Source organism: Xiphophorus hellerii, chromosome 5 (genome assembly GCF_003331165.1).
Source record: "Xiphophorus hellerii strain 12219 chromosome 5, Xiphophorus_hellerii-4.1, whole genome shotgun sequence".
In the NCBI taxonomy this organism is placed as follows: Eukaryota; Metazoa; Chordata; class Actinopteri; order Cyprinodontiformes; family Poeciliidae; genus Xiphophorus; species Xiphophorus hellerii.
The window spans coordinates 13,921,585-13,945,796 of NC_045676.1; the positions used below are offsets into that span (position 1 = coordinate 13,921,585).

The 24,212-nt window shown below is 38.6% G+C and overlaps 1 protein-coding gene across 2 annotated transcripts; it reads left to right on the forward strand.

The window, feature by feature from the left end:
• The first annotated feature begins 2,484 nt into the window (after positions 1 to 2,484).
• lcorl (ligand dependent nuclear receptor corepressor-like) lies at positions 2,485 to 23,998 on the forward strand. 2 transcript variants are annotated; one of them, XM_032563712.1, is made up of 8 exons: positions 2,486 to 2,622; positions 3,459 to 3,524; positions 5,726 to 5,814; positions 5,921 to 6,047; positions 8,377 to 8,568; positions 8,664 to 8,736; positions 17,269 to 22,214; positions 22,311 to 23,998. In XM_032563712.1, exons 1-8 carry the CDS (start codon positions 2,529 to 2,531, stop codon positions 22,316 to 22,318), a joined length of 5,595 nt encoding a protein of 1,864 aa, XP_032419603.1. In that variant the 5' UTR covers positions 2,486 to 2,528; the 3' UTR covers positions 22,319 to 23,998. The 2 variants fall into 2 exon arrangements, with proteins under 2 accessions (XP_032419604.1, XP_032419603.1); XM_032563713.1 differs by lacking the exons at positions 17,269 to 22,214; positions 22,311 to 23,998 and adding an exon at positions 10,862 to 16,081 and having other exon boundaries at positions 2,485 to 2,622.
• The last annotated feature ends 214 nt before the right edge of the window (positions 23,999 to 24,212 follow it).

Genomic DNA, 24,212 nt, shown 5'->3' on the forward strand with positions numbered 1-24,212 from the left:
GATATTCTCTACCTCCTCACTGAGCTATCATTGCAGTCTGAAGAAATGGACTGCTGCGGGCCAAAAACAACCAATCACACCCAGGAGGAAAGTTTAAACGCTGTCACTGAACTTCACATATTTGCTGCTAAATGTGCTAATGGGAGAAATGACTTACCGTTACAGGAAAACCGTTTTTCCGTCGTCATTGATGGCCTTGCTAACTAGCCTAGCATTCACAACAAGATCTGCTGATAGGAAAAAGCTACAGTGGTGGTAGCATAAAACAATGAGGTGGGGGTGGGGGGTAGGGAGCAACGCCACACGAGGCAAGCGCTAAGACCCGCCTTCTGGCTCTGATTGGTTATTTCTAGTTAGCACTGGGAGCATTTACGAAAAGGCAGAACATATATATATTTAGTTTAGTTTAGTTTAGTTTAGTTTAGTTTATTTCAGACAAACCTTTCACCGACAGTGTAAACGACACAAAGTACATAATATATTTCTTTTAAAAAAGAAAAAAAAAAACAAAAACAAAAAAACACATCACATCGGTGATTATAAGTCTGAAAAGGAGTATGCTGAAGTATAACTTATGTAGTCATACCCCTTTTCCAGCTGTAATTTATCACAGTATTTTCAATGTCCGATATCCTTTCTGACAAAGGAAATAATAAGTATAATAAGATTTCCTCAGCTAGATGAACATAGTGCATACACACACATACACATCTGTACACATGCATATATATATATTTACATATACAAACATATATACGTACATACACCCATATACACACCCATCTGCTTATAGACAAAATACACTGTTATTTTCATACCTTTATATATTTACCCACACCTGCGCTGACATGCCACTTACTTGATGACATCATACCTAAAGTTTTGGTTCCCAACCAGGATTATCCCCCTTGTTCTTCCTTATAACTTTGAATAATAGCTGCCTTGAGACCTTTCTTAAAATGTCTCATACTTGGACTTTGCTTCAGCTCTTTAGAGAGTTTATTCCAGATCCTCACACCAACCCCCGAAATGCACAATGTTTTCATTGTTGTACGAGCCTTCAAAGTTCTGAAATTAAGGTTTTCTCTATAGTCATATCCCCCCACTCTATCGGAAAATAATTGTTGAATCTTTTCTGGCAATATTTTATTTCTGACTTTAAACATAATCTGTGCAGTTTGAAACTCTACTAAATCAGTGAATTTCAATAAATAAGAATCTATAAATAGATTGTGGGTATGACAGTAAAAATCAACCTTATGAACTAAACGAATGGCTCTTTTTTGTAATGTGCATAATGGTTGTAGTAACGTTCTGTAAGTGTTGCCCCAAATTTCCACACAGTAACTTAGGTAAGGTAAGGTATATATATATATATATATATATATATATATATATATATATATATATATATATATATATATATATATATATATATATATATATAAACATTTAATGATAAAGTGACTTAAGAACAAAGTATATGTTTTCAATATTTGTGCAAAGCTGAAATACAGTTGAGTCAGTTCTCTTGGGAGAATTGGGACAAGATTCCAGCAATATTGTGAGCAGCTTGTTGGAGAATACCAACAAGCTGCAACTGCAACCTCAGCAACTGGTCTCATGCTTTTTGCAGGTTTAATTATGAGCAGGTTCTCTGTCCATGCTGAAGAGAAGCCTCCCGATGTCACGATGCTGTCACTATTTTGTGCCACCATGCCAGTTATGCATCCAAGGTTTTCACAGAAGCTGTACTTATATGGAGAAGAACACATCTGGACTCTTTTTTTTTTTTTTACTAATATTTACTTTGTGGCTAAAATGTGTTGTTTGCTCTGGACTATTTAAAGCACAGGTGTCAAACTCCAGCCCTGGAGGGCCACTGCCCTGCAACTTTTAGATGTGCCTCTTCTGCACCACACCTGAATAGAATAATGAGGTCATTAGTAAGGCTCTGGAGAACTTATCTACACAAGAAGGAGGTAATTAAGCCATTTCATTCCAGTGTTTTGCACCTGTGGCACATCTAAAAGCTGCAGGACAGTGGCCCTTGAGGACTGGAGTTTGACACCCCTGATTTAAAGGCATTAGATTAAATGATCTGAATATGAAGGAACAACAAAAGCTTTCAGATTTCTATTTGTAAAAAACAAGATGGCCAGTTATCTTTTCCCTTCCCCTGCATATTTACACACTATGTTATGTTTCCCAACAAAATACACTGAAGAATTCAGTTGCAATATGACATAATATAGAAAAATTCAAGATGTGTAAACACTTTGGCCGCTGTAGATATTCACCAGCCCCCTGTGACCCTGCAAGCATAAGAGGGTAAAGTCAATGAATTGGTCGATGGATGAATGTAATGTAAACATATTTTGCAAGGCTATGTGAAGTTATGTGGCTGTTTATCATTATCTCAGCTCCCTCTAGTGGTAAACTGCTGGTGGAACATTTGTGTGGCAGTCTCATCCCGTCTCTTCTCAGGAGAGAGAGAGAGAGGGAGAGAGGGGGTAGGGATTGAGAGAATGGCGGCCGTGCAATGCACCAGATGCATGGTAGAAAGGAAAGGGTTTCGGCGGGAACTTGATTCCTGGCGACATAGACTGATACACTTCGTTGGTATGAAATTCTATCATGTTTTAGTTTTTCAAAAACAACTCGGTTGTTTTGGCTAGCTTTAGCCGCCAATAAAGAGCGCTGCTCCGACCTAAGCTGCCTTGCTAACTAGTAGCTTGCTGGTTGCTGTCGGTACTGTAGGTAGTTTATAACTGTAGCAACTAGCTTGCGTGTTAGCTCCTTTGTCCAAGCTTTGCCAGCTAGCTGTTAGCCGGTGTTTGTTTTTTTAGGCATTTCCGTGTCAGTTTTACAGCTTCACACATAGATCACGGCGTGGTATAACAACATATTTGTAATGTAGTAATGACGTTTACCGTGTTTATTTACTGACACATTCATATATATCGGCTATGCTAACGTGATGCTAGGCTAAGTTTAGGTTTCAGCTAATCTTTATGGGAGGGGTTTTGTTGATATGCAGAGAAAGCTAATGTCACATAAGAAGGATAAAACCCTGTAGATGGCTCAATTTAACGACTTTTATCAATTTAGCCCCATGTTGAACCCCTTTTCATGTTACTGCCTCGGAAATCCGGTTGTGTCAAGATTATGCTAGCTTAGTCCAAGTCAACGGTAGATACGGTTTATTGTACGACATGAAAATAAGGACCTAACCCAATATCTGCCACTTAATCTATACGATAATGTAAAGGTCTTACTAACCTTTGAATATATTTATTGTTGCAATTGAGTTTTGAACAAACCGCATCGGCACGATTGTAAGTTTTTTCCCAGGCCTTGTATGGATTTACGTTAACAAATAACGCGATTAGGACCGTGATTAAACGCCAGAGTATAACATTTATATAAGTGACAGTTCGTTACTTTTTGTCTTGCAGGGTTTGAAAGTATTCTGGTGGGAATTTATGGCCCAATGCTGCTGAGAGACCTTAATTTATTTGTGGGTAGGTTATTAATCCTTTATACTCGAAGTGTTTTGGTCGTTTCATTATTGCAAGCAGACTGTCAAACTGATGTGTGTGTCTGTTTTTAAACGCCCTGAAACCTTGTAGAGTACAAAGGTACCTTTTGACATTTGAAACTTGACTTAAAAGTATTTCTATGTATGACTATTTTGAGGTGCCAGCTGTTGATTTTTTATTTTTTTGGATGATGGTTCACTCAGGTTTTAAACAAACGATCTTTGACTCAGTCATGAACTAGTTGACCTGTTTTACGTGTTGCAGCATTTAAAGCATAAATGTATTATTACTAGTTGTTTATTTCACAATATGGCCCCCAAAACAGCAGGACCGTGTCCTATGTTTGAACACCCAACACCTGTGCATTCCACCTATGCATTTCCTGCATTGACATATTTTCACTCAATTACACTTGTATCCAGATAACATATGTCCAGCAGGCCATAGTCACTGGGTTATTGTTTTGTTTCAAAATTTTAACTCAACATTTATGCTAAATCCTATTTCTTGGATTTATTCCTACCTATAACATGTTCAGATTCCTCTGTCACTTAACCATTTTAGTTTAGCTAACGATTAATATATTGTACAGGGAAATAGGCCAGCCCTTCAAAAACTGATACATATTCAGATTTTGCTGATATTCACTGAAAAAATACATGCAACTTAAAACCTGTATGCTTTATGAAAATAGTTATCAATGCTTTCAGAAATATTAGTTTTTTGATTCTTATTAGGGAACATAAAATGTCCTTTATGGACAAATAAAATATATACCTAATGTATTTAAATTTCATCCATAACCTAACACAATACACTATATGCTATATAGTTATTCCAAAACAGCAGACCTTAATAAATATAAAGATTTTAAAGCGTGCTTGCAGTCATGAGTCTGACTGTAAATATATTAATGTGTCAAAATGTAACATATTTTTAGAACTTTTTTTCATTAGGTTAATGCCATAGATCTAGGAGTGCGCTAGTCTTTCAGCCGATATTTTGAATATGACACCGATTTTATCCATCAGTCTTCTCTACCTCCACAAGGTTTGAAAATCAGCCACTGTCTCCTTTTGTTCTGTCGTGAGAGAGAACTGAAAAAAAGTGAAATGAAATTTTAAATGAAAAGAAATCGATTATTTTGTTTAACTAATTTAGTAGTTTGGACATCAGTGCTCTAAACATTTTTATTTTATAGGACAACCTTTTGCAGTTAAAGCAAGTTTGTTTTGTTTCACAGCTATTAGTCACTGGGATTGGAACAATTAAGGTGCATTGGGATCTTATAAAACTTGACAGAGACGGCTATAAGAAAAATTGGTAGCTGTTGGAATTGGCAGGTCAAGCTGTTTTTTTGTTTTTTTTTTGCTGTACTGGGACATATGAAACATTTTTGAATATATACTAAAAGGCTATTGCTTCAAAAACAGACTGATGCTACAGATTGAAGACAGATTAGTAACAGTCACTGTGTGTTGCAAGTCAGAAAATATAATAAAATGTACAACATCCACCATTTTGAGACACTGGAAATATGGTAGTAAACATGGGATTGACTTTGAGATCTGGGCGTGTGCAAAAAGCAATCAATTTAATCTGTAAAACAGCCCCACAGTCCAGAAAAGTGAATTTATTGATTAGTCATTTTTAATCAAGGTATCAAACTAGAGATCTACATTAGATTTTGAAATAATCTAGTGTTGGTTTCTGTCATCCCATACCAAGTTGTTGTTATGTTACTGAGTAGGTTTTATTTAATCTTTCTCCGTAACAGTGATTATTTATAGCATTATGTCATAGCAACTGAAACGCCATGTACTTTTGAATTAGGGTAGCAGTGTGGCCTGCCAGCAGTTAAGGGGAAATTTTACTGAACGTTATACAGCTGTTGTAAAATTATGATCTGCAAGTTATGTTGAATCTCTCAGTGAATATGAAGTTTGCTTGTTGTACATTCTGCTGTTCCCAGTGTCATCTGAATTTTGCACCCACCACTTTTTTTGGGTCTCACTTTAAATCCATAGTTTAATTTCTCAATAGCTAAAAAATTGCATGTTGATTTCTGCTATGAAAGGTGAAAAGGTTGTAAACATGATGCCGAAGAAATACCCTATCACGTGTTACGCAGAATGGGTCAAGCTGTATTTGAGGAAATGTAGAGTTTTTGTTATGTTTTACAGACTGTGAACCTGATGAGTTGGATGACTGGTCGGCAGAGGCAAGCCTCTCAACATGTTCGTTCTGTAATCTGCCACTGGACAAACTCAATGTAAGGATTTTTGATGACATTGTCAAATGCACAATTTCTCACACAGTATAATATAAGATCTGGATGAAGAACCAATAAAATAACTGATTATTTTTCCTTCATGTAGGACCACGTACCCGCAGCTGTGTCGCCTCTCTCTTCCCCTTCTGATTACTCTCCTTGTCAGACCTCAACCATCTCTGAGAGCAGCCAATCAGCACACAAGTTCCTTCAAGCTGTGTTTCACAAGAAAGGTCAGTCTATTATTGATTGTGTTCCCTGTTTTGGCCTTAAAAAAAAAAACATGTATGGATCTTTTTTGATGTATGCTGTGTGTGGCCAATAGAAATGAACTGAGAAGCTGAAAATATCAAATAAATAAATTCTTTAAATGTGTTCCCTAGATAAAGACCAATTAGGAAAATTATTGTTGAAAACACATAGATATACAGTGAACCCTCGCTATAACACTGTTCACCTTTCACAGCCTCGCTGCTTCGCGGAGTTTTTTGTGCAGTTTTTTTTTTCACAGTGCATTGTGTTCTGCGTCCTGATTGGCTAAACAGTCTCCACGCTTCTTCTCTACCTGTGTGCCAATAACGTTATGGTATTTAACTCTACAGCTTGGCAAATTTTGGCAAATATTTTTGCCCAGAAGAAAAAAAGAGCGACAACAACTACCGATAACTATGTTCTTCTCTTGAAAAAACACATCTGCACCACAGGCTTCAGAAGAAAAAGACACTAGAGAGCGGAGTCAGGCCGCAGCGTCACAGTTAGAGGAACAGTATATCACCATTTCTTCTACTGTACTTTGTATTGATGATTACAATGATTATTTTACTGTAGTTATTTGTAAGAAAGCGTTATATTTGTTAAAACAAATGCTTAGGCCTGAAAACAGGTTTTGTTCTTTGGTTTCAATGTAGAGTATTTAATTATGCTGTATAATAATTGTAAAAAAATTAAGGTAACTACTTCACGGATTTCGCTTATCACGGGTTCTTTTCGGAATGCAATCCCCGCGAAAAACGAGGGTTCACTGTATACATAAATATTAGTATCAGTAATCACAATGGGGCTATTCTGTAACCCTATGTCAATGGAATATAATATCCTGGTTTTGAGCAAAGTGAAAGTTTTTTTAATTGTCTCTGAAGTCTAACTTTGTCTGGCTAATAAATTAGTGTAGGACAAAGCCTTATAAATGACAGGAATAATTCAGAAACTGGCATACGCTGTTTTTTATGTAAAAGTCATCTTTTCTGAATTCGTGGTCTGAAGTGTAACAAGAATGTCCCCTGAAGGTGAAAATCTAACTTGGAAAGTCAGAGTTTTCCAGACAGCCCCAAGTTCAATCATTGCTGCCACACATGGTGACAGTTGAAGATGTAACCTACCTTTTAGAAATTCTGAGCCTCTGTGTCTCATTAAATCAACAAGACGTATAATAATGTAAAACCTCTATTTGTGTACTTGTTCTTTTGTTTGGTTGCACAAAATAGAAAGGAATAAATCATTGGTTTGTATTTATATAAGTAGTGCAATAGCATCCTCTCCGCCCAAGGTCCACCTCAAACTTCAGAGGTTGTAGCTGCAGCTCTCACTACTTGTTGTAATTGCAGTACTATCAGTGCTTTCTAGTTTTGTCACCAAAGTCTCCAATAAACCAGAAAAAGTTGCAAGTCGCTTTTTTAAAAACATGTCACTGGTTGTGTCTTAAAAATGGATAAATACAGCGTCAACGTTGCTAAGTTGGAAACAATGATCCCACTTCAAACTGAAGTGTTCTTTGTCACTTTACGGTTTCACCTGACAGTCTGACTCTGGACACACCACAGCAGTAGATACTAGCTGTTATTATTGTGTTTAGAGTAGATACCAGTCTGACCAGGATGAAAGGCCTAATTCTGATTGAGTCTGAAACTACCTGATTGGGCACAAATTTCTGTCTCGTCATGTTTGATATTTGAAGTGAAGTCAGCATACCTATCTTGTCTGCAAATCTCTAGCCCCAACAAAAAGTGCAACACAATGTTACTTTGTGTCAAACATGTCCCAGTGTATGCATATTGTCGTGAAAGTAGTTAATTTTTGCCTAATTAAAACCAACAACAGATGCTGATGCTTCACCTAGTCTTCGTCAAAATCTGAGAAATAAGTTGAGGAAAAATTTTTACTTTACTTGCTGATGTCAGCAACTCAAAAGTTGTAAAAAAAAAAAAAGTTAATGGTCTTGTACTTTGGATCTAGCCAGGAAACGGTTGCGTTTATATCTGGATTTTATGTGTCCAGTAGAGAACATAAAAGGGAAGTACTTTTGCTTTTTTTGTTCATAAGAAAATGAGAGAACATTTTTAATACTCTGCACTACATCACCTTTTTAAAAGTCATTTTCTTCTTTTTTTCTTAGCTTTATTGTTTGAATATTAATGTACTGAGATATGCTCACAGGCAAATTCCTGTGTTTGTATGAGCTTCAGGTTGCGTTTACGAGCTCATCTTTGTTCCATCATACAAATTGTCAGCTGAAAGTTGAGTTGATTTTAACTTTCATCTCGATCGCTTCTCTTTGCGTTTCAGATGTGACCCTGGATTGTGATCCCAAAATACCTTTAGTTGCTCATGAACTGATGAAGAAGATGATACATAAGTTTGCTGAGGAGTATGCATCCAAGTGCCTGCTCCGTACCACAACAAATGGAGTTACAAGACCCTCATCTCCGGTGCCAGAGACATCAGATGCTCCTCTGGATCTCACAGTGAACCGAACAGGTGTGAAAAGCTGTTGGAGGTTAAAATACTTTGAATCAAAATAAAGTTGACTCCGTACAGTTTTATATTTATGAAATATTTTTGCTTTTTAACAGATGGTGTGTTGGATCTCTCAAACCGGAACTCCACAAGCTCTGCAACAACATCATCCAATTCCAACGCCTCAGGGTAAGAGTTTTTTTTGGGATATTCAAAGAGAGAAAAAGTTATGAGGGAATAAGGGTAACTTGGCATGTTGGCATTTTATCAAAAAATGCCCTGGCAATAAAATATTACCAAATTGGTGCTGCTGATCTTTTCATCTTCTCGCAAGTCAATTCTAAGATGGGTGCTTCAGCCTAACACTGTTGACTGACTTATAGTTTTGTAATAGCTCTTCCTTGTAAATTATTTAACGGGCAGCTCTTCAGCCCAAATAATTAAATTCTGTTGTAGTGCGGGTTTGTAATCATACATTGTCTTAAAAAAGTATTCACATCCCTCGAGTCTTTTCACATTTTTGCTACGGTACAACCACAAGCTTTATTGAATTTTAGTGTCTTTATGTGATAAACCAACTTGGAGTAGTGTAAAGTCATGAAGTGGAAGAAAAGGCGTATACAGATTTAAAAAAATGTGAGCTAATAAATAAAACTGGTAAAATTGTGATTAAAAATGCAGTGGCATCCATTTGTGCTTAGTTTCTGTTTTACTTAAATGGGATTCTAAAGTTATCCTCAGAAGACGCCAATTAGTAAATAGTCCACCTTTGTCTTAGGGCTGGGCAATAAATCAGTAATAATATATATTTTAATATCAATAGTAAATATGATAGAATGTTCAGTAATTTCACAGAGCTCTGATTCAGAACCACAAAGCATTCTGGGGATGTAGGCAGAGGAAAGTCTTTAGCCCCTCAACTTTTCTCATGCATCTAAGCAAGATGAATGGCATTAACTAACTCACTCACTTATTAGGTGCCTACCAACAACCTGTTGAGTAACTTGTGGAGCAGGAGTTGCGTGTTTCTCCACTGTGCCTCATAATTACTTAAAAATAAGAAACGATGTGAAGTGAAGGAAGAAAATGAGTGCAACAGCCTTATTTTCAATATTTAAAACAAAAAACAAATCAATAATTCTTGATATCGACTGATGTGAAGCACTTGTATCATGATACATTTTCTAGCTACATCGTCCAGCCCTAGTATCTGATATTTAAAACAAAAAGATGATAAATAATTGTTAACATTGACTGATATGAAATTTGTATATTGTGATACATTTTTCAGCCATTTTGTATAAATCTGTTCTGTGAAGGCTTCAGTAGATAGTCAAGGAACATTAGTGAACATCATGAAGACCAAGGAACACACAAAACAGTTTGGGGGTAAAGGTGAGAAGTTTAATGCTGGGTTATAACACAATATTCCAGTCTGGTCTAGTAAAAATCCACAACTCAATTGAGAATTTTTGTTAAGACTCTACAATTTATGTCAACATACAGTCACAATCGCTTCTGACTTATCTTGAGCTATTTCAGCCTGTAGATGCAGCAAGCAGGTAAGACACACAACAAAAAACTTGCAGTTAGTTTCAAAGAGAGATGGTTCCACAAACTATTGGCTCAGGGTGTACTGCATAGAAATGCACGTCCAGATTTTTATTAGCAAAGAAATTTTAAAATCTTGCCTTGTCTTCCTTTTGTTCTACAATTATGTATAGTTGTGTGTTGGTGTATCACATTAAATGAAAACAAACTACAGTGAAGTTTGGGGATGTAATTCCTGGAAAATGTACAAGCGTTCAAAGGTTATGACTACTGCACGACATTGTAAAAGCTAGCTTGTATTTGATATTGATACTTTGATTCCATGGGGTTGACTCTTTTATCTCTTGAGCGGTAACGTCACAATAAAGGCTTCACCATTACCAACACCCCAGGATTGTACAATGAGACAATAAGGACATCATTGCAGTACTCCACAACGCATTTACTTCCTCTTTTAATGAACTATTTATGACCAACATGTAAAAGTCCCTGGATATCTCAAAGCTGCAGGGGTTGCATGCCATTCACAGACTGTCCCACCTGGACGTGAAGAGGCTTTGCTGCACACACAGAGTGTGTGTGACAGACAGGCAGCAGTGTGTGAAACAGACTGAGAACATACAGACATGAAGCAGTTGCAGTGATGTTACCAACACAAGGCATAAAGGAGTGGACCCCTGAGTCTTCACCCCACCCTGTCCCCTAAGCCAACCCCCATCATCACCTCCATCCTGACCCTGCTGTTTGGTCCTCCCATCCCTAGGAGGCAGCACAAGCCGAACGAGTACATTGAGAGGAGCTGGGAGCTGTCTGAGCGGTTGCTGTCCAAGGCTTTGAAGGATATCCGCTCAGGGAGGCTGCAGGAGCAGCGAGCTGCCTTGCTCTATGGGATACCCCTGCAAACCTTGCGGCAAGGTTTGGAAAGCTGGACTGACGGGAAGCTGGGTGTGCTGCATCAGCTTAAGCAAGGTGGCAGGGACTATAGTAATGAGGCAACCTCACACAATGCGATGGCCTCAACACTGGGAGGAGAAGCCCGCCTTGTCTTGCAGAAGGTGGCAGCTTGCGCAGAACAGGCGGAAATTGGGGGAGGGGCAGAGGAGAATTCAGAATTTACTTTCCCATCGTCTACTCTCGTTTTTTATAAGCCAAGTGGTCAACAAAAGACCCTCCCCTACTGTTTGTCCCAGCTCAGGAATGCTCTTCAGCGACCAACAAGTCCACCTCCCAGTTTGGGATCTCCCACATCCCTGCGGATTCCTCAGGTTCGTTCCGTGTCGGTGTCAGCAGAGAACTGCAGCACGACTGAAGATCTCCATCAAAGTACCTCGCTAACAGAGAGTACTGCCAGTCTGTCTTCGGCATCTGCCAGACCTTTATCTTTCTTGAAACTCAGATCGCCTTTGCTGGCTCAAGGCTGTTCAGACAGCGCCAGCCAAATACCTCATCGTCTGGGACCACGCAGATCCTCACTGGATGAGCCAGAAGACGGTTGCCGGGATAAAGACAAACAACCCAGGAAAAAACGGGGAAGGTATCGGCAGTACAACCATGAGCTGATGGAGGAAGCCATCACCATGGTGATGGCTGGCCGCATGAGTGTCTCTAAAGCTCAAGGAGTTTATGGAGTGCCACACAGCACACTGGAATACAAAGTCAAAGAACGCACTGGAACTCTGAAGAACCCTCCCAAAAAGAAATCTGCTACCTTTTCTTCATCTAGTTCCAACTTGTCTGGATCCGGTACCAAGACCAATTCCAGTAACTCAGGAAGTCTTGCATTAGCTGCCGACACGAAGAGTTTTTAGACCACAGAACGCCTCAAAGTCCTCAACACTTGAACAAACCAACTCTTACAAGATAGAAGTTCTCTAGAGACTTTCAGAAATTTAACTCTTGCCTTTAAGAAACACATTGATATTAATATTCAGGTCTTTTGTGTGTCTGTGATGTGATAGTCACACTTGAGGTTGTATTTTTCTGACATGGTCCTTGGCTGTTTTTAACCAGATTTTTAAAAAATTGCACAGTTTTCAGGTAACTGTGGTGCTCACTGCATCTTTAGTGTACATGGACTACTAAACCAAATTCTCAGAACCACTGAAGTTAAGTGAACTTTGTGAATTTTAATTGCATTCAATTATTTTTTCACAAATTCTAGTTTAGTGAAAATACCAATACCAATCTTATGCACTCTCTTTTAAATTAGGTGCTGATAATTTTTTTCCACAATGCCATTTCAAACTACTATGAAATGAAGCAGTCTGTAACAAGACGTTTCATACAAACCATGCAAAGGGTGACATTTTGTACCCATTTAGAGAACTAATGATTCTAAATAATTCTCTTTAATCTACTCAGTCTACTATAAATAAATCTTATGTGACCCCATTTGGACCACTAAATGATCTGAAAATAAGAAATACAGCACTGTTCTCAGAGAATAATACACAAACTAAGTTATACTTAAGAGTTAGGAAACTACAAAAATCTAATAATTTTACAGTTAGTTTATTGATGCGTATTGCATGTAGAAAGTTGTGATCTGGCAAATTATTGTTGTGTTTTTCAGTGGGAAAACTGGCCCTAATTGTTAGTGTTAACTCTGCTGAGGATCAGTTATGAAAAACACAGCTTTGAACCTCTGGAGCTCTGAAATAAAGTGTGACTCTCATATTTGTTTCTTAGCTGTTAGAGTATTAGGCCATTCAGGTTTATGTCAGTTCTTGGAACTCCATGGTAGTGGAGTATTGATGATTGTGATTTTCAGCTTTTTATCTCTCTGGGTTTTACCTGAGCTTCTCAAGTGACTTAGAGCCATTACAACTATTGAGGTATTTGCTAACATTGTTAAACGCCTCTGATAACAGGGAGATTATACATGACATAAAGAGTTTTATGTTCAAGAGATTAGTTTAAACCTAACTTTTGTTTGCTTTTATTTTGTGCGGGCTTGTCTGGAACATTTGTTGGAATGCTACTGTGCTGCATGTTTTACAGTGTGCACTGAGAAGCTTGGGGACACGTCAGTTCTTTGTACATGTACTGCTTGTAAACAATGTTCTTTTCTTATCAAATATTTACTTAACTCTGCTACAGTAGCTGTATTACTGCTAACCTCATACATGACTGCTGCTTAACTTTACTCGACTGTTCACCCCGCACATAGATGTGTAGCTTTGTTGAACACTTATATAAAACTAAGACTCAAAGATGCAGAGGAGAGCATGAAGTTGAAAGACAGATTAGCGTTTGTTGCATGTACAGGGCGCGTTGTCGTTGATACCTATTTGTTGGTTAGTGGAGACTACAATAAGGTTTTTTGTGTGAAATGTCTTTCTGATCATAACTATTTAATGCAAGGCTTAAAAGCTGCTGCTTTTGTTCATGAAAATTCTAGATGTTGGTACTTTTAATGTTTGCCTCTCAACTGGGCCCATTTTCATGAATAGTGCTATTACCAAAGCAGCATTTCAGGGTTACTCACACAAAGCTGCTGTGATTTATTTTGCTGCTATGCTAGCCTGTCTATTTCCTGTGCTCTTATACCATCTGACCTCAACCTATTATACAGTACCTCTGAATCTCATACGTCCAGTGTCCAGTTTGGCATTGCTTGTGATGGAGCTCTTATATCTTTAAAAACATTTATGAGCTGTTTGTTTCTCATGGAAGAGAGCCTAAGTCTATAGTCATTACCAATACTTTAATTCCTATATGTATAGAAAGCCATTTAATGGAGAAATTCAAATCTATAAGGATATTTGCCATGTTCCTTCAAAAGCTCCCCGTCTCCCAATTTTCTTTTGTTGTATATGAGTATTTTTTGTGTGATGGTCTCTGCAACTTTTTTGTTCACTGTGTCTCAGGCTACACAGTATTACTTTAGGTACTCAGCGATGGCTGCTTATTGTATCAAAAGCCCTTTTCACATGTTATATATATTTAAATCAGGTAAAATGAAGATAAAATCTAGAAAATATATGTACTTAAATATCCACATGTAAAAATTGTTGAATGTTTCAGCTCACAAATGAGCTCAAGAACTCAAACACAGTTTCAGACGTAGGCTAGTGGTTCAACTTGGGAATTTCCTAGGTGTTTAATGCCCATGGAAATGTTGCTTGTCCTTATTCCTCTGTAACCTGCTGGTGAATGTGGTGATGAGGTTTTTAAGTGAATGCTGCTGAACATTTTACTTATTGCCAGTTTAAAATTTATTTAACTATTGTAAAGGATTTTTATTCAAATTCTTCTCAATCTAGTGACTTGTATAATGAGTTTTTCTGCTCTTTTGGTACACACGCACAGGTGCTGTAGGAAAAGGCAGGAAAAATTAGGTAATGCATTTATTATTTTATTTATTCCAGAGATATGTCTATATTTCTTTAAATAACCAATTAGATAGTAAATACTGAAGGACAGAGACACTGACTGAATCTATCCTCACTAGGCCCATGTTAATGTTAAAAAATTAACTGTTATAAATTATTAGTTTGAAAAAAAATATTTTTATTAAATAAAAAAAACAATGAATAAGTTACATTTAAAAAATAAATAGTTGGCAAAATAAATAAAAATAAGGAATATGTAAAAGAGGTAACTAATAAAAAGTAAGTCTGAAAATAAATTGCACCATTAAATAGCAGTACTAATGTTAATACTATTAAAATGACAAATAATAATTCATGTCACACTGATTGGAAAACTGGAAATTCTTATTTTTTTGTATATTTGGTACATCGATATTTTATTGTACTATTTATTTTTAGATTTTTTGGCAGCAGCCATCCTCCATAATTTTTCTCACTGTTCTCACTTTTCACTGTTCTGTATGTTACAGACTTGGTAAATTAGAGGTAAAGACCTGTATTTTACCAGGTCTGTAATTTTGGGATGAAGGTTTTACAAACGTACATTTTAGGTAATTTGGAGAACACTGTTTCAGCTTAACGAAGCCTTCAGATTAAATAAAACTGCATGTGAGAAAAGGGCTGACCGATCAAATTATAACCAAGCCCAATTTCCCACAAACAAATGAGAACACAGTAATGTTTTAATGCAAAAGGCTAATTGCAATACGTTGTGCATAGACATTAGGGTTCTTAGGTGAAGGGTTATTTTTGTTTGAACCGTTTGCAAATCAGTAAAGCAACTTCACATTTATCTTATATTTATGCATTAATCAACTATTGCACTATAATTTATTTATTCTTTTGTAGAATCCTGTATTGTTGTGGTATGCATTGTTATTTATGAATTGTGACGTGTAACTGTGATTTTAGGCTTGACTGTAGATGTTTTTAATTTACGACGGGGCGCTTTCATCCAGTGTGATGTGTAATGCTACAAGTGCATGAACGCTTTTGAACTTATATCATTTCACTCCAGAACTGACAGAATTTCCTCATTGTTGTGTTTTTGTATTTATGTTTCTATAAAATAATTTAAGTGGGATTTAGAAATTACCTTGATTATTATAACTCAACAAGAACACTACAGAATGTAATTTTATATTTTGTAAAGTTTGTCCCTGACAAGGTCTAGACCCAGAAAGTACTTAACTATCAGGTAGAAAAAATGTATTCTCTAACACTCCATTAAAGTTAATGTTGCTGAATATTTGATTTTTATTGGAAAACATCTGTAACTGTTGGCTGTTTTGAACAATAGGTGACATTTTGAAACTGTTACTTTGTTGGCAGAAATGTTAATACAAACATACTGTTGCCATACAATGTGAAAATGCCTTTGAGCGCTTCTACAATCGTTCCTTTTGCTTTCAGCAGAACGTCTCGGTCACCTTCAGCAGCTGATAAATAAAACAGTTCTCCACATCAATCAGTAACTTGTACTGGCTTTAATTCCAAATATGTTTGTAGTACACTATATTTTGACATGGACAGCTGTTCTTACTGTTTATGAGGAACTGCCTATGTGGTGCAATAAAATGGCCGCTTTACATGGCGCTTACCTAAAATGTTTTAGTCTTAGCAGCATCATTTTTTGTTCATCAAAAAACCTTACCTGCAAAAAATTTGATTTTTTAAAAGCAAGATTGTGCTTGAAAAACTAAATTCTGAATTTTATAATAAAAATGCAGAAATATACTTCCTGTCAAGGGAGATGATTTAATGACATAGCTGCTAGCCACCAATTGGAAAAATATGGAATAATTGAAAATACCAGTTTGTCACTTCAGCCTGGCTTCACTGAGAGAACCACAGTTTCATATCTAGACATGTAAAACAACTTCATTAAATCTCCAGCTCATCTAATTTTATGAGTAATTGTTCTTAAATAAATAGTTTTCATAAAATTAGAATCTATATAACTCCAAAAATGAGAGAATCTTTTGGAGGGAGGGCGGGATAATTACATGGCACAAGTAATTTTCACTGGTATAGAACAAGCTCTCCATAAATTAAATGTGAAATATAAATAAAATATTCACAATTTAAGAAAAAAAGATATCACCGGTACTCTTACCACCAATAATGTTTTTATACATTTTCTGATAACTTTCTGCTCTTGCCGGGTTGTCTGGAGTTATGGCTTCTCCTCTGTGCAGGCGGCTGAATTGACATGGTTTGTTTATTTTTGTCCAGTTGGAGCAATCTTTTAAGGTATAAAGTTGAAAATCAGCAAAAACAAAGCAATATCATTTCACTTTCTGTTTTATACTTTTATTTCACCCTAGAAGTTGCACGTATCCCCATTCATACTATATTGTCTACTTTGGTTATGCCACAGGTCGCTCTCATGTTGCCTTCCTACACATTTAGCACTGCAGTATACATAATCTTAACAGCAGTTAACCATCAACTTGCCACATACTATATGATCATGTTGAAACATCTCTCCACGTAAACATTCGCACATCATGTATACCATACATACGCAGCAATAGTGTCAGTTCACAGTAAATGTTATCTCAAGTCTGTATAAACAGCTCTGTACAGAAATACATAGTCAGATCAATCCAATCATAAAGACAGATTCAAATTCAATCCTAAGTCAAAGTCAGTTTATCATGGTAGGTCTTACTGTTTCTATCTCAATTTATAGTTGGTGACAGCTGTGCTGAAATTCTTTGTGAACAATTATTTGCTGACTTGTGTTTGTTTCGGTATATCCCTCTAAATGAAGGTTTTGCATTTTTATCTTTAGTTCCTGGCTGCCATCTGTTACAGAAGAAGGGGGAGTTGTGGGACAACGAGGGACTACGTTACACCATCATTCTGCTTTGGATGCCGTTCTACGTTCTCTCTGCCCACCACACCAGTCCTTACTCTACCAAATCCTTAAACTAGCTCATCAGGAAAAATTGCTTTCATTTCACAGATCAGTTAGTCAGGCTGAGTTTCACTGCTGTCACTGTGGCGTAAACCCACATGTTGATATAAAACCCCATTCGGTCTTTTTAAATGAATGTAACACCCATCACTACAGGTTCTACTGCCCTTCAGGTGATTGTAATCATCAAAGTCGTTGCAGTTTCCCATACCATCTGGGGGACTCTGAATCTTATGGCAGCCTTCATCACCATTCTTTCAAAGACTGTAACAGTGACAGTCAGCAGGGCTCAAGCTCTGACTGTGTGCAGAGGTGCAGGACAGAAAAGTGTCCAGCTCCATGCTCTGAGACGTTACACTGTAATTCCAGCCAGAGCCATGCAGCAGGCTGTGTAAACATGCTGATGTCAAATGTCTCGTCTACACTGTTATCACAGCCCCCGCTGTGTACTTCCTCCTCTAGATTATGCAGGTCTGTATTTAATAAGAAACACCTGTCTTGCTCCTGTTCTTGTTGTCAACCCCATATCTGTCTGACACCTGTCAGAATCAGAGAAGAAACGGGTTTTGGAGATGGGGATAGCACTTGTACTGTCCTGAACAGAGAGCGTAGTCCTTCTCCTCCTCGTCTCTCTCCTATTCCCCAAGATATTAGTAAGAAAATGGATGAAAAGCCACCATCACTTTCCTATCACACTCAGGGGAGGGAAGCTGACCTTACAGGTAAAAACAGTCAGCGGAGTGCTTGCCACATGGCAGGTGTAGATGCATCCAGAGATGCTGAGCTGCAGTATAAGACTGTAGGACATAATCAGACAGAACAGAATCTGGGGGGAAGTTCGCTGCAGGATATTGTAAGACGTGTCACTCGGAATCTGGACACCATCACAGCAGACCCTACTCTGGTCTCTACAACAGCTCTTTATGTTTCTGAGGACCAGTCCCCAGATGCCTCAACCAGCCAGCCATTCCATGCTGATGCCCAGCTGACTGAAATCATCACCACAGTGCTCCACACAGGCAGTGCTAGTGACTACAATCTTAATGAGCTGTTTAACCAGCATCATAACAAAGAGCCAAAGTCACCTAACACCCGCTCCCGTCGGCGGCAGGCAATTCAGGTCGCTACTGCAACTCCTGCTGACGATGCATGTGCCAGAAGGAATGCCTTAGCAATAAAAAGGGAGTTGGCCATGTTTGATCTGTCATACAGTCAGAGAATGGGGACACAAGCTAAAAAAGCAAGACCGAAAGCAAAAAACATGTCTGTACCTACTTCTGTCACTTCCCTAGACTCAGATCTAATTAAAGAAGCTTGTGTAAGAGAGACAGAAGCAAGGGTGGAACTTGGAAAGAATCTAGATCTAGGGGTTAATGAGGGAACACCATGCATAATTTCTGTTGAAAGTGACAGGGACAAAGCTAAGGAAGATGTGAAGGCAGTGATGGTAACAGATGAACTTGAGACTGAACAGGAAAAGAGAGAAGGAATAACATGTTTTGGCAAAGGCGAGCTTACCATTTCTAATATTAGACATGTCCCTGAGCTGCTGAACACATGTGGAAAGCAAGTTCTAAAAGGTGACCATGCAGTGCAAGCACAGACAGTATCGATGACTCCCATTTCTACTGACTATAATGAAGGGTGTGGGTGGAGCCAAGAAGAAGCCATGTTAGTTCAAAACTATGATACAGACAGCACACCAGATAAAGGTACTCATAGTTCAATGAATGAGGGGCAGACATGTAAGTTACATCAGTCCAGGGGAATAAGAAAGTCTGTGAGGAATATAGTCCCTCCACAGCGGCTTTCTTCCTACATCACATGGCATACTCCTATTTCTCATGCCTCATCTGTTGAAACTGACATCACCCTGGCAAAATTAGACAGTAAAACCCCTCCGTACCCACAGGAACACAAAGGGAACCTGACTTTTGAGCCAACACCTAAGGAACCATCTGAACCAGCGCGTAAACAGTCAGAGGGTAAATGTCAGATCTTACAGAAAACTGAGGCCATTGAAAAGGGGAGTTCTCAAAAAGAGAGCCCTGAAAAAGAAACTGATAGCAGTGATAGTTCTGCATATGGAAGGCTCCGGCCATCTACAAGAAGACTAAAAGCTTTGAAGATGCTCCAAAATACAATAAATGTTAGCAGCCCACCTAGCCCCAAAATTCAGTACATCAGCCCAATAAAGCTCATGTATGTATCCCAAGTGAAGGATAATGAAGGAGTTAAGTATAGTCTTAAGTCGGCAGGTTCCGGTTCTAGTTTACAAGCAGAGGAGGCATTTGACCCATGTGTAGAGTCTTCATGGGCAGGGACACCTCAGAAGCACAAAAGCCAAAGCAAGGAGAATGCAGTATCACCTGCAAAGAAGAGTCCTTCACCAGCAAAAGCAGTTACCTCACATGAATCACCTACATCGTCACTGGCCAAATCAGCAACTTGTCAGTCTTCACCTAGGTCAGCTGCCTCTTCACCTAAAAGCAGTGCAAGAACAAGTGATGGTACTCCATCCAAACGTTTGTCTGAAACTGAGAACCAGCGTTCACCACGCGAGTCGGTGTCCCTCGCTGAAACCACTCCTCCAAAACGACGTCCAGGCCGACCAAGAAAGCTAGGACCCCAGCTCGAGCAAAAAGTGAAGAGGCCCATTGGCCGTCCACGAAAACAGAAAGATTCAGATGCTGTATTGGAGTCTAAGTCACTAAATGGAAAAGGTTCCAAAACTGATGCTGAAGACGATGTCACCAAGAACCTTAAAATAACAGTTGTGTATGGTCGTTCAAGAAGAAACAAACGAGTGGTGTCTGAGAGTTTTGACCAGCTCCAAACAGATTTCAACAATACTGGCCATGCAGTGGATCTTAAAAGTGACTTGGGCTTTTCATTACACTGCTCAACAAGGACCTCGTGCATCATCAAATCATCCCCAGAAGAATTTAGTTTTATTAGAACTGCAAAAGAGCCCCCAACTCAGTCTATCAGTAGCATTAAAAGTCAGGTGCCTCTTGAATCTGCGCCCTTGAGAAAACCAGGCAGACCTGCAAAAATTAAGATCTCTGGAATTTCAGTCACTGTTACTTCTGCGTCACCTCGGCGTCGCCAAATTCAGATAAATAGAGAGACCCGGATATCACCTAAAGCGAAACCTCCAAAGAAAGCACTCCTATTAGAGTCTGAAAAAGAGCCTTGCATAGGCAGCAGTACAATTAAAAGTAATTCAATGGAGGTGGTGGAAGCAAAGAATAGAAATAAATGTGAACTGCCAAATCAGACTATACCATTAAGGCACTCAAAAAGGGAGAGGAAACCCTCAATACACCTCGTGCATGCTGTTGCTACCTCTACATTTAGGACATACAATTGCAGTCATGCTCTGTTGAGGCGCTCCAAGAAGCTTCTAATAAACAAGGCAAGCAGTGAAAGGAGACAGGAGGATCAACAAGCGAGTGCAGAAACTCAGACACTAAAACGACAGCCTTCTAGAAAAGAACGAGAAAGCATCACTCAAGATCTGAGCAAAGTGGCAAAGGTTTCACTAGAATCGATCTTTGGCCCAAGAGAGACGGTACGGTGGTGGGCGGCATCAGCTAAGGAGAAGACAATGAGCCAGGAGCTTGCCAGACGGATAAGAGTCATCTCTGACACGTGGGTCACTGATTCTCCTGATGACCAAGATAAAGAAGTGGTCCATAATTCTAATCCAGACACGATGGGAAACAGTCCAGTAACCAGAAAGTCGAAAAAGTCCTCTGCGGTCCGAGCACTGTTTGATTGTTCACCCAACAAACCAAGGTCTTGCAGTATGCAGCAGATCTGCTCCTGGTTTATGCAGTCCACCGAGACACAGTCTTTGGCTATTGTCAAGAAGGCAAGCTCCCGTAATCCATTTGAAATCATGCACTTCCCTCGTTCTACCAATAATAAAAGTGTTCGCCACAGTCCGCAGGCAGAGCGACTCCGCAAGCATATCAAAAAGTTTCCAAAGGCTGTGCCAAAAAGTCCTCTACAGCATCAGCTGGCTATGCTACAACTGAGGAAAAAGAAAAAGGCTCATCAGATACGTCGACGACTGTTTGCTTCCAGACTGGCAGTGGGCAAACACAATCGAGGTGTCATGTGGTGGAGATTTAGCTTGTCTGCTCAGTTTCAGGCCACTTTGTTTAGAGTGAGGAGAAGGTTTTTTACTTTGAGGGAAAGGGAGAGGTGGCAATCGCGGAAAAGTAAAAAGAAAAGCAAAAGAAAAATGGTCTCCTCAAACAGGCCAATAGCAAATGTTCTTCAACTGAATCATCATAAAGCATTACGCAGATCAGCAAAACAGCTATCTGACTCTCTTCAGGAAAGTTCTCCCACCTGCTCTGTCGATCAAACTCTGAAACATGCTGATATCCACAAAGAGCAGAAGCTCTCTTCAAAAGCCTGGAGTCCCGAGAAGCTGAAAGAATGTCGTGTGTTTCTGAGGAAGATCAACTCTCCAGACAACGAGTCAACCGAGGAGGAGGGGGACTCTTGCACTGTGACACTGGATAATGGCTCGCCTTCTACGGACTTCTTTGAAGGAAACGAGAAGGACCTGGAAGGAGTTGCTAAAGCTGTGAGAAATGGAGGAAAAAGGAGCTTGAACAAGAGGACTTGCTCAAGATTGCGGCCCGATTGTGCACCCAAAACCGTCCCAAATGGGAAACAGAGGGGTAAACGCAATCAATCTGAGGTAACATCCCCTGAAATACCACAACCACCACCAGCGAAAGTGTTGAGACAATCGCGAATGAGGGGCCTGACCGGGCCAAGATGGTGCGACTATGTTATTGGTAACTACCCTTTTCCTATTCCTTCAATTTGAAGACATTAAAATTTAATAATTACAATGAAGCCTGTCAAATTAAAATTATCTGTCTTTATGCCAGGAACCTAAATGAAGCAAGGGCTCCTCCTCTTTCTGGGATGAGGCTGCAGTTTAACCTGGTGCCTTCGGATGTTGAGCTGACCACGTGGACTGACTGCCTCACTATGGTTCAGTCTTACACTCAGCAGCTATGTAGCAGTCTAACTTAAAAAAAAAAGCTTGATGTTGCACTATTGTTATCCATGGACATGTATGTGCTTCTTTTCTCTGATCGTGTATGTTAGAGCATTACTCATTACTTTCAAGAGTTTTAATAGGTTGAATATTTATAAAGTGAAACCTTGTTGTTAGGAAAGACGGAACTCGACTGCATCAACGCAGCACCGTCAGCTCCACCCCACATGAAGGTCAACACCACTTCTGTTCTTTCAGTTTGTAATTTTGCTATTTAAAAATCACTCCTGTTCTAAAATCTGTTAAATATATACTTTTTATATTTATAACAGCTCTTATTTTAGCACTCTTAAAATACAAACTTTAATTTGTTTTTTATCACATCGAAGATAAATCATTGAAATACTTTAACAATGTTTGTCTAATCCAAGCTTTTGGTTTATTTTGACTTAGCAGACCACAAAAATACTTTTAATGAAGGAATGGTCTTTGGTGAATTGTAACTGAATTGACACTTTATGTCCCTTTTAGGTAAGCTAGTAATTTGTCTCCCCAACTAAAAGCATTTTAATTTTTTTGTTTTTACACCTGCAAGCTTGCAGTGACTACATGCTCTTTGTTGTGTCCCACCAAGCAGTTGTAGGACATAAGCTTTGATTTCTCTGTCCATTCGTGGTTAGTCGTAATCTAGTAATCTGTCTCGTTTTCACCTCCAGCATTCACATAGTTGCTGCCAGATGTACTTCTTGCACTATTCCACGTGAGATTATTAATCCCACTACACAGGCTCCTCCTCCCATGTTTTGCACAGCCCGTGTCCCACCCCCAGGTCCTACTGTAAACTTAGAAACTCTCTTTGGTGCAATACAAAGCCAGATGATTTATCATTATTTAGAAATTATTTTATTGCTGACAGACAAATGGATGTACCCAGTTACCATTGGCCTGGGATGTTATTCACCTTTGTCCATTGACATGTAATGAGATTTTAACCCATTAAAACATGTCAGGACTCTTGCAGTCACCAATGTCCTCACACTTCAACATTTAATGGGTTAAAACAGATCGCTCTGCTTTTCTCTCTTCAAAGAAGCAGGAAAGTAACAAAAACTATTTTTTTCCACCATAGCATTAAATCATATTCTACTTCTAGCATTATTTACAGTATATGAACAGATGGGAGATGTTACCTCTTCTCTAGTGTTTTTTTTTTGTTTTTTTTCCTTAAGATGCCTACCTCCACTGGGGCTGTGCTAAGCCTACTGCTGTTTAGCTTACTGGTCATAGATGAGGCTGGAGAATTGATTGACCAACACTAATCTGGGATCAGTTTGCTTTTCCTGCCATCTAAGAGCACATAGGTCAAAACGTAACCATAGTGAGTATTATGACTGACTACACATTTGCATAGATTTGTCACTGGTTGCATTATCATAAGGGAGGTATGTAAGGCTCGGTCTTGTGGTGAATAACCCTGGTGCTCTGTTGTACGTGTTTTTTAAGTGTTTTTATACAGTGCGTTACAGATGCATCAGAGGTGTCTGTAACTGGATCAATAAAGTCTTTTCCAGTAAATCCTGAGTGATTATTGTTAAAATATACTGTGTGAATGGGCCAAGGCGGTACATATCTTTAACAAGCCTTCAATTTAGAGTAAACCAAAGGGTTTGACACTTGTAGGCTTAGTTTTGAAACACAAATTTAAGCTAGCACAAATTTTTATCCATTTGAGGATAGCATGCAGGTAGATATATAGAATATTGTGACGTAATAATTTGTCTCATTTCAA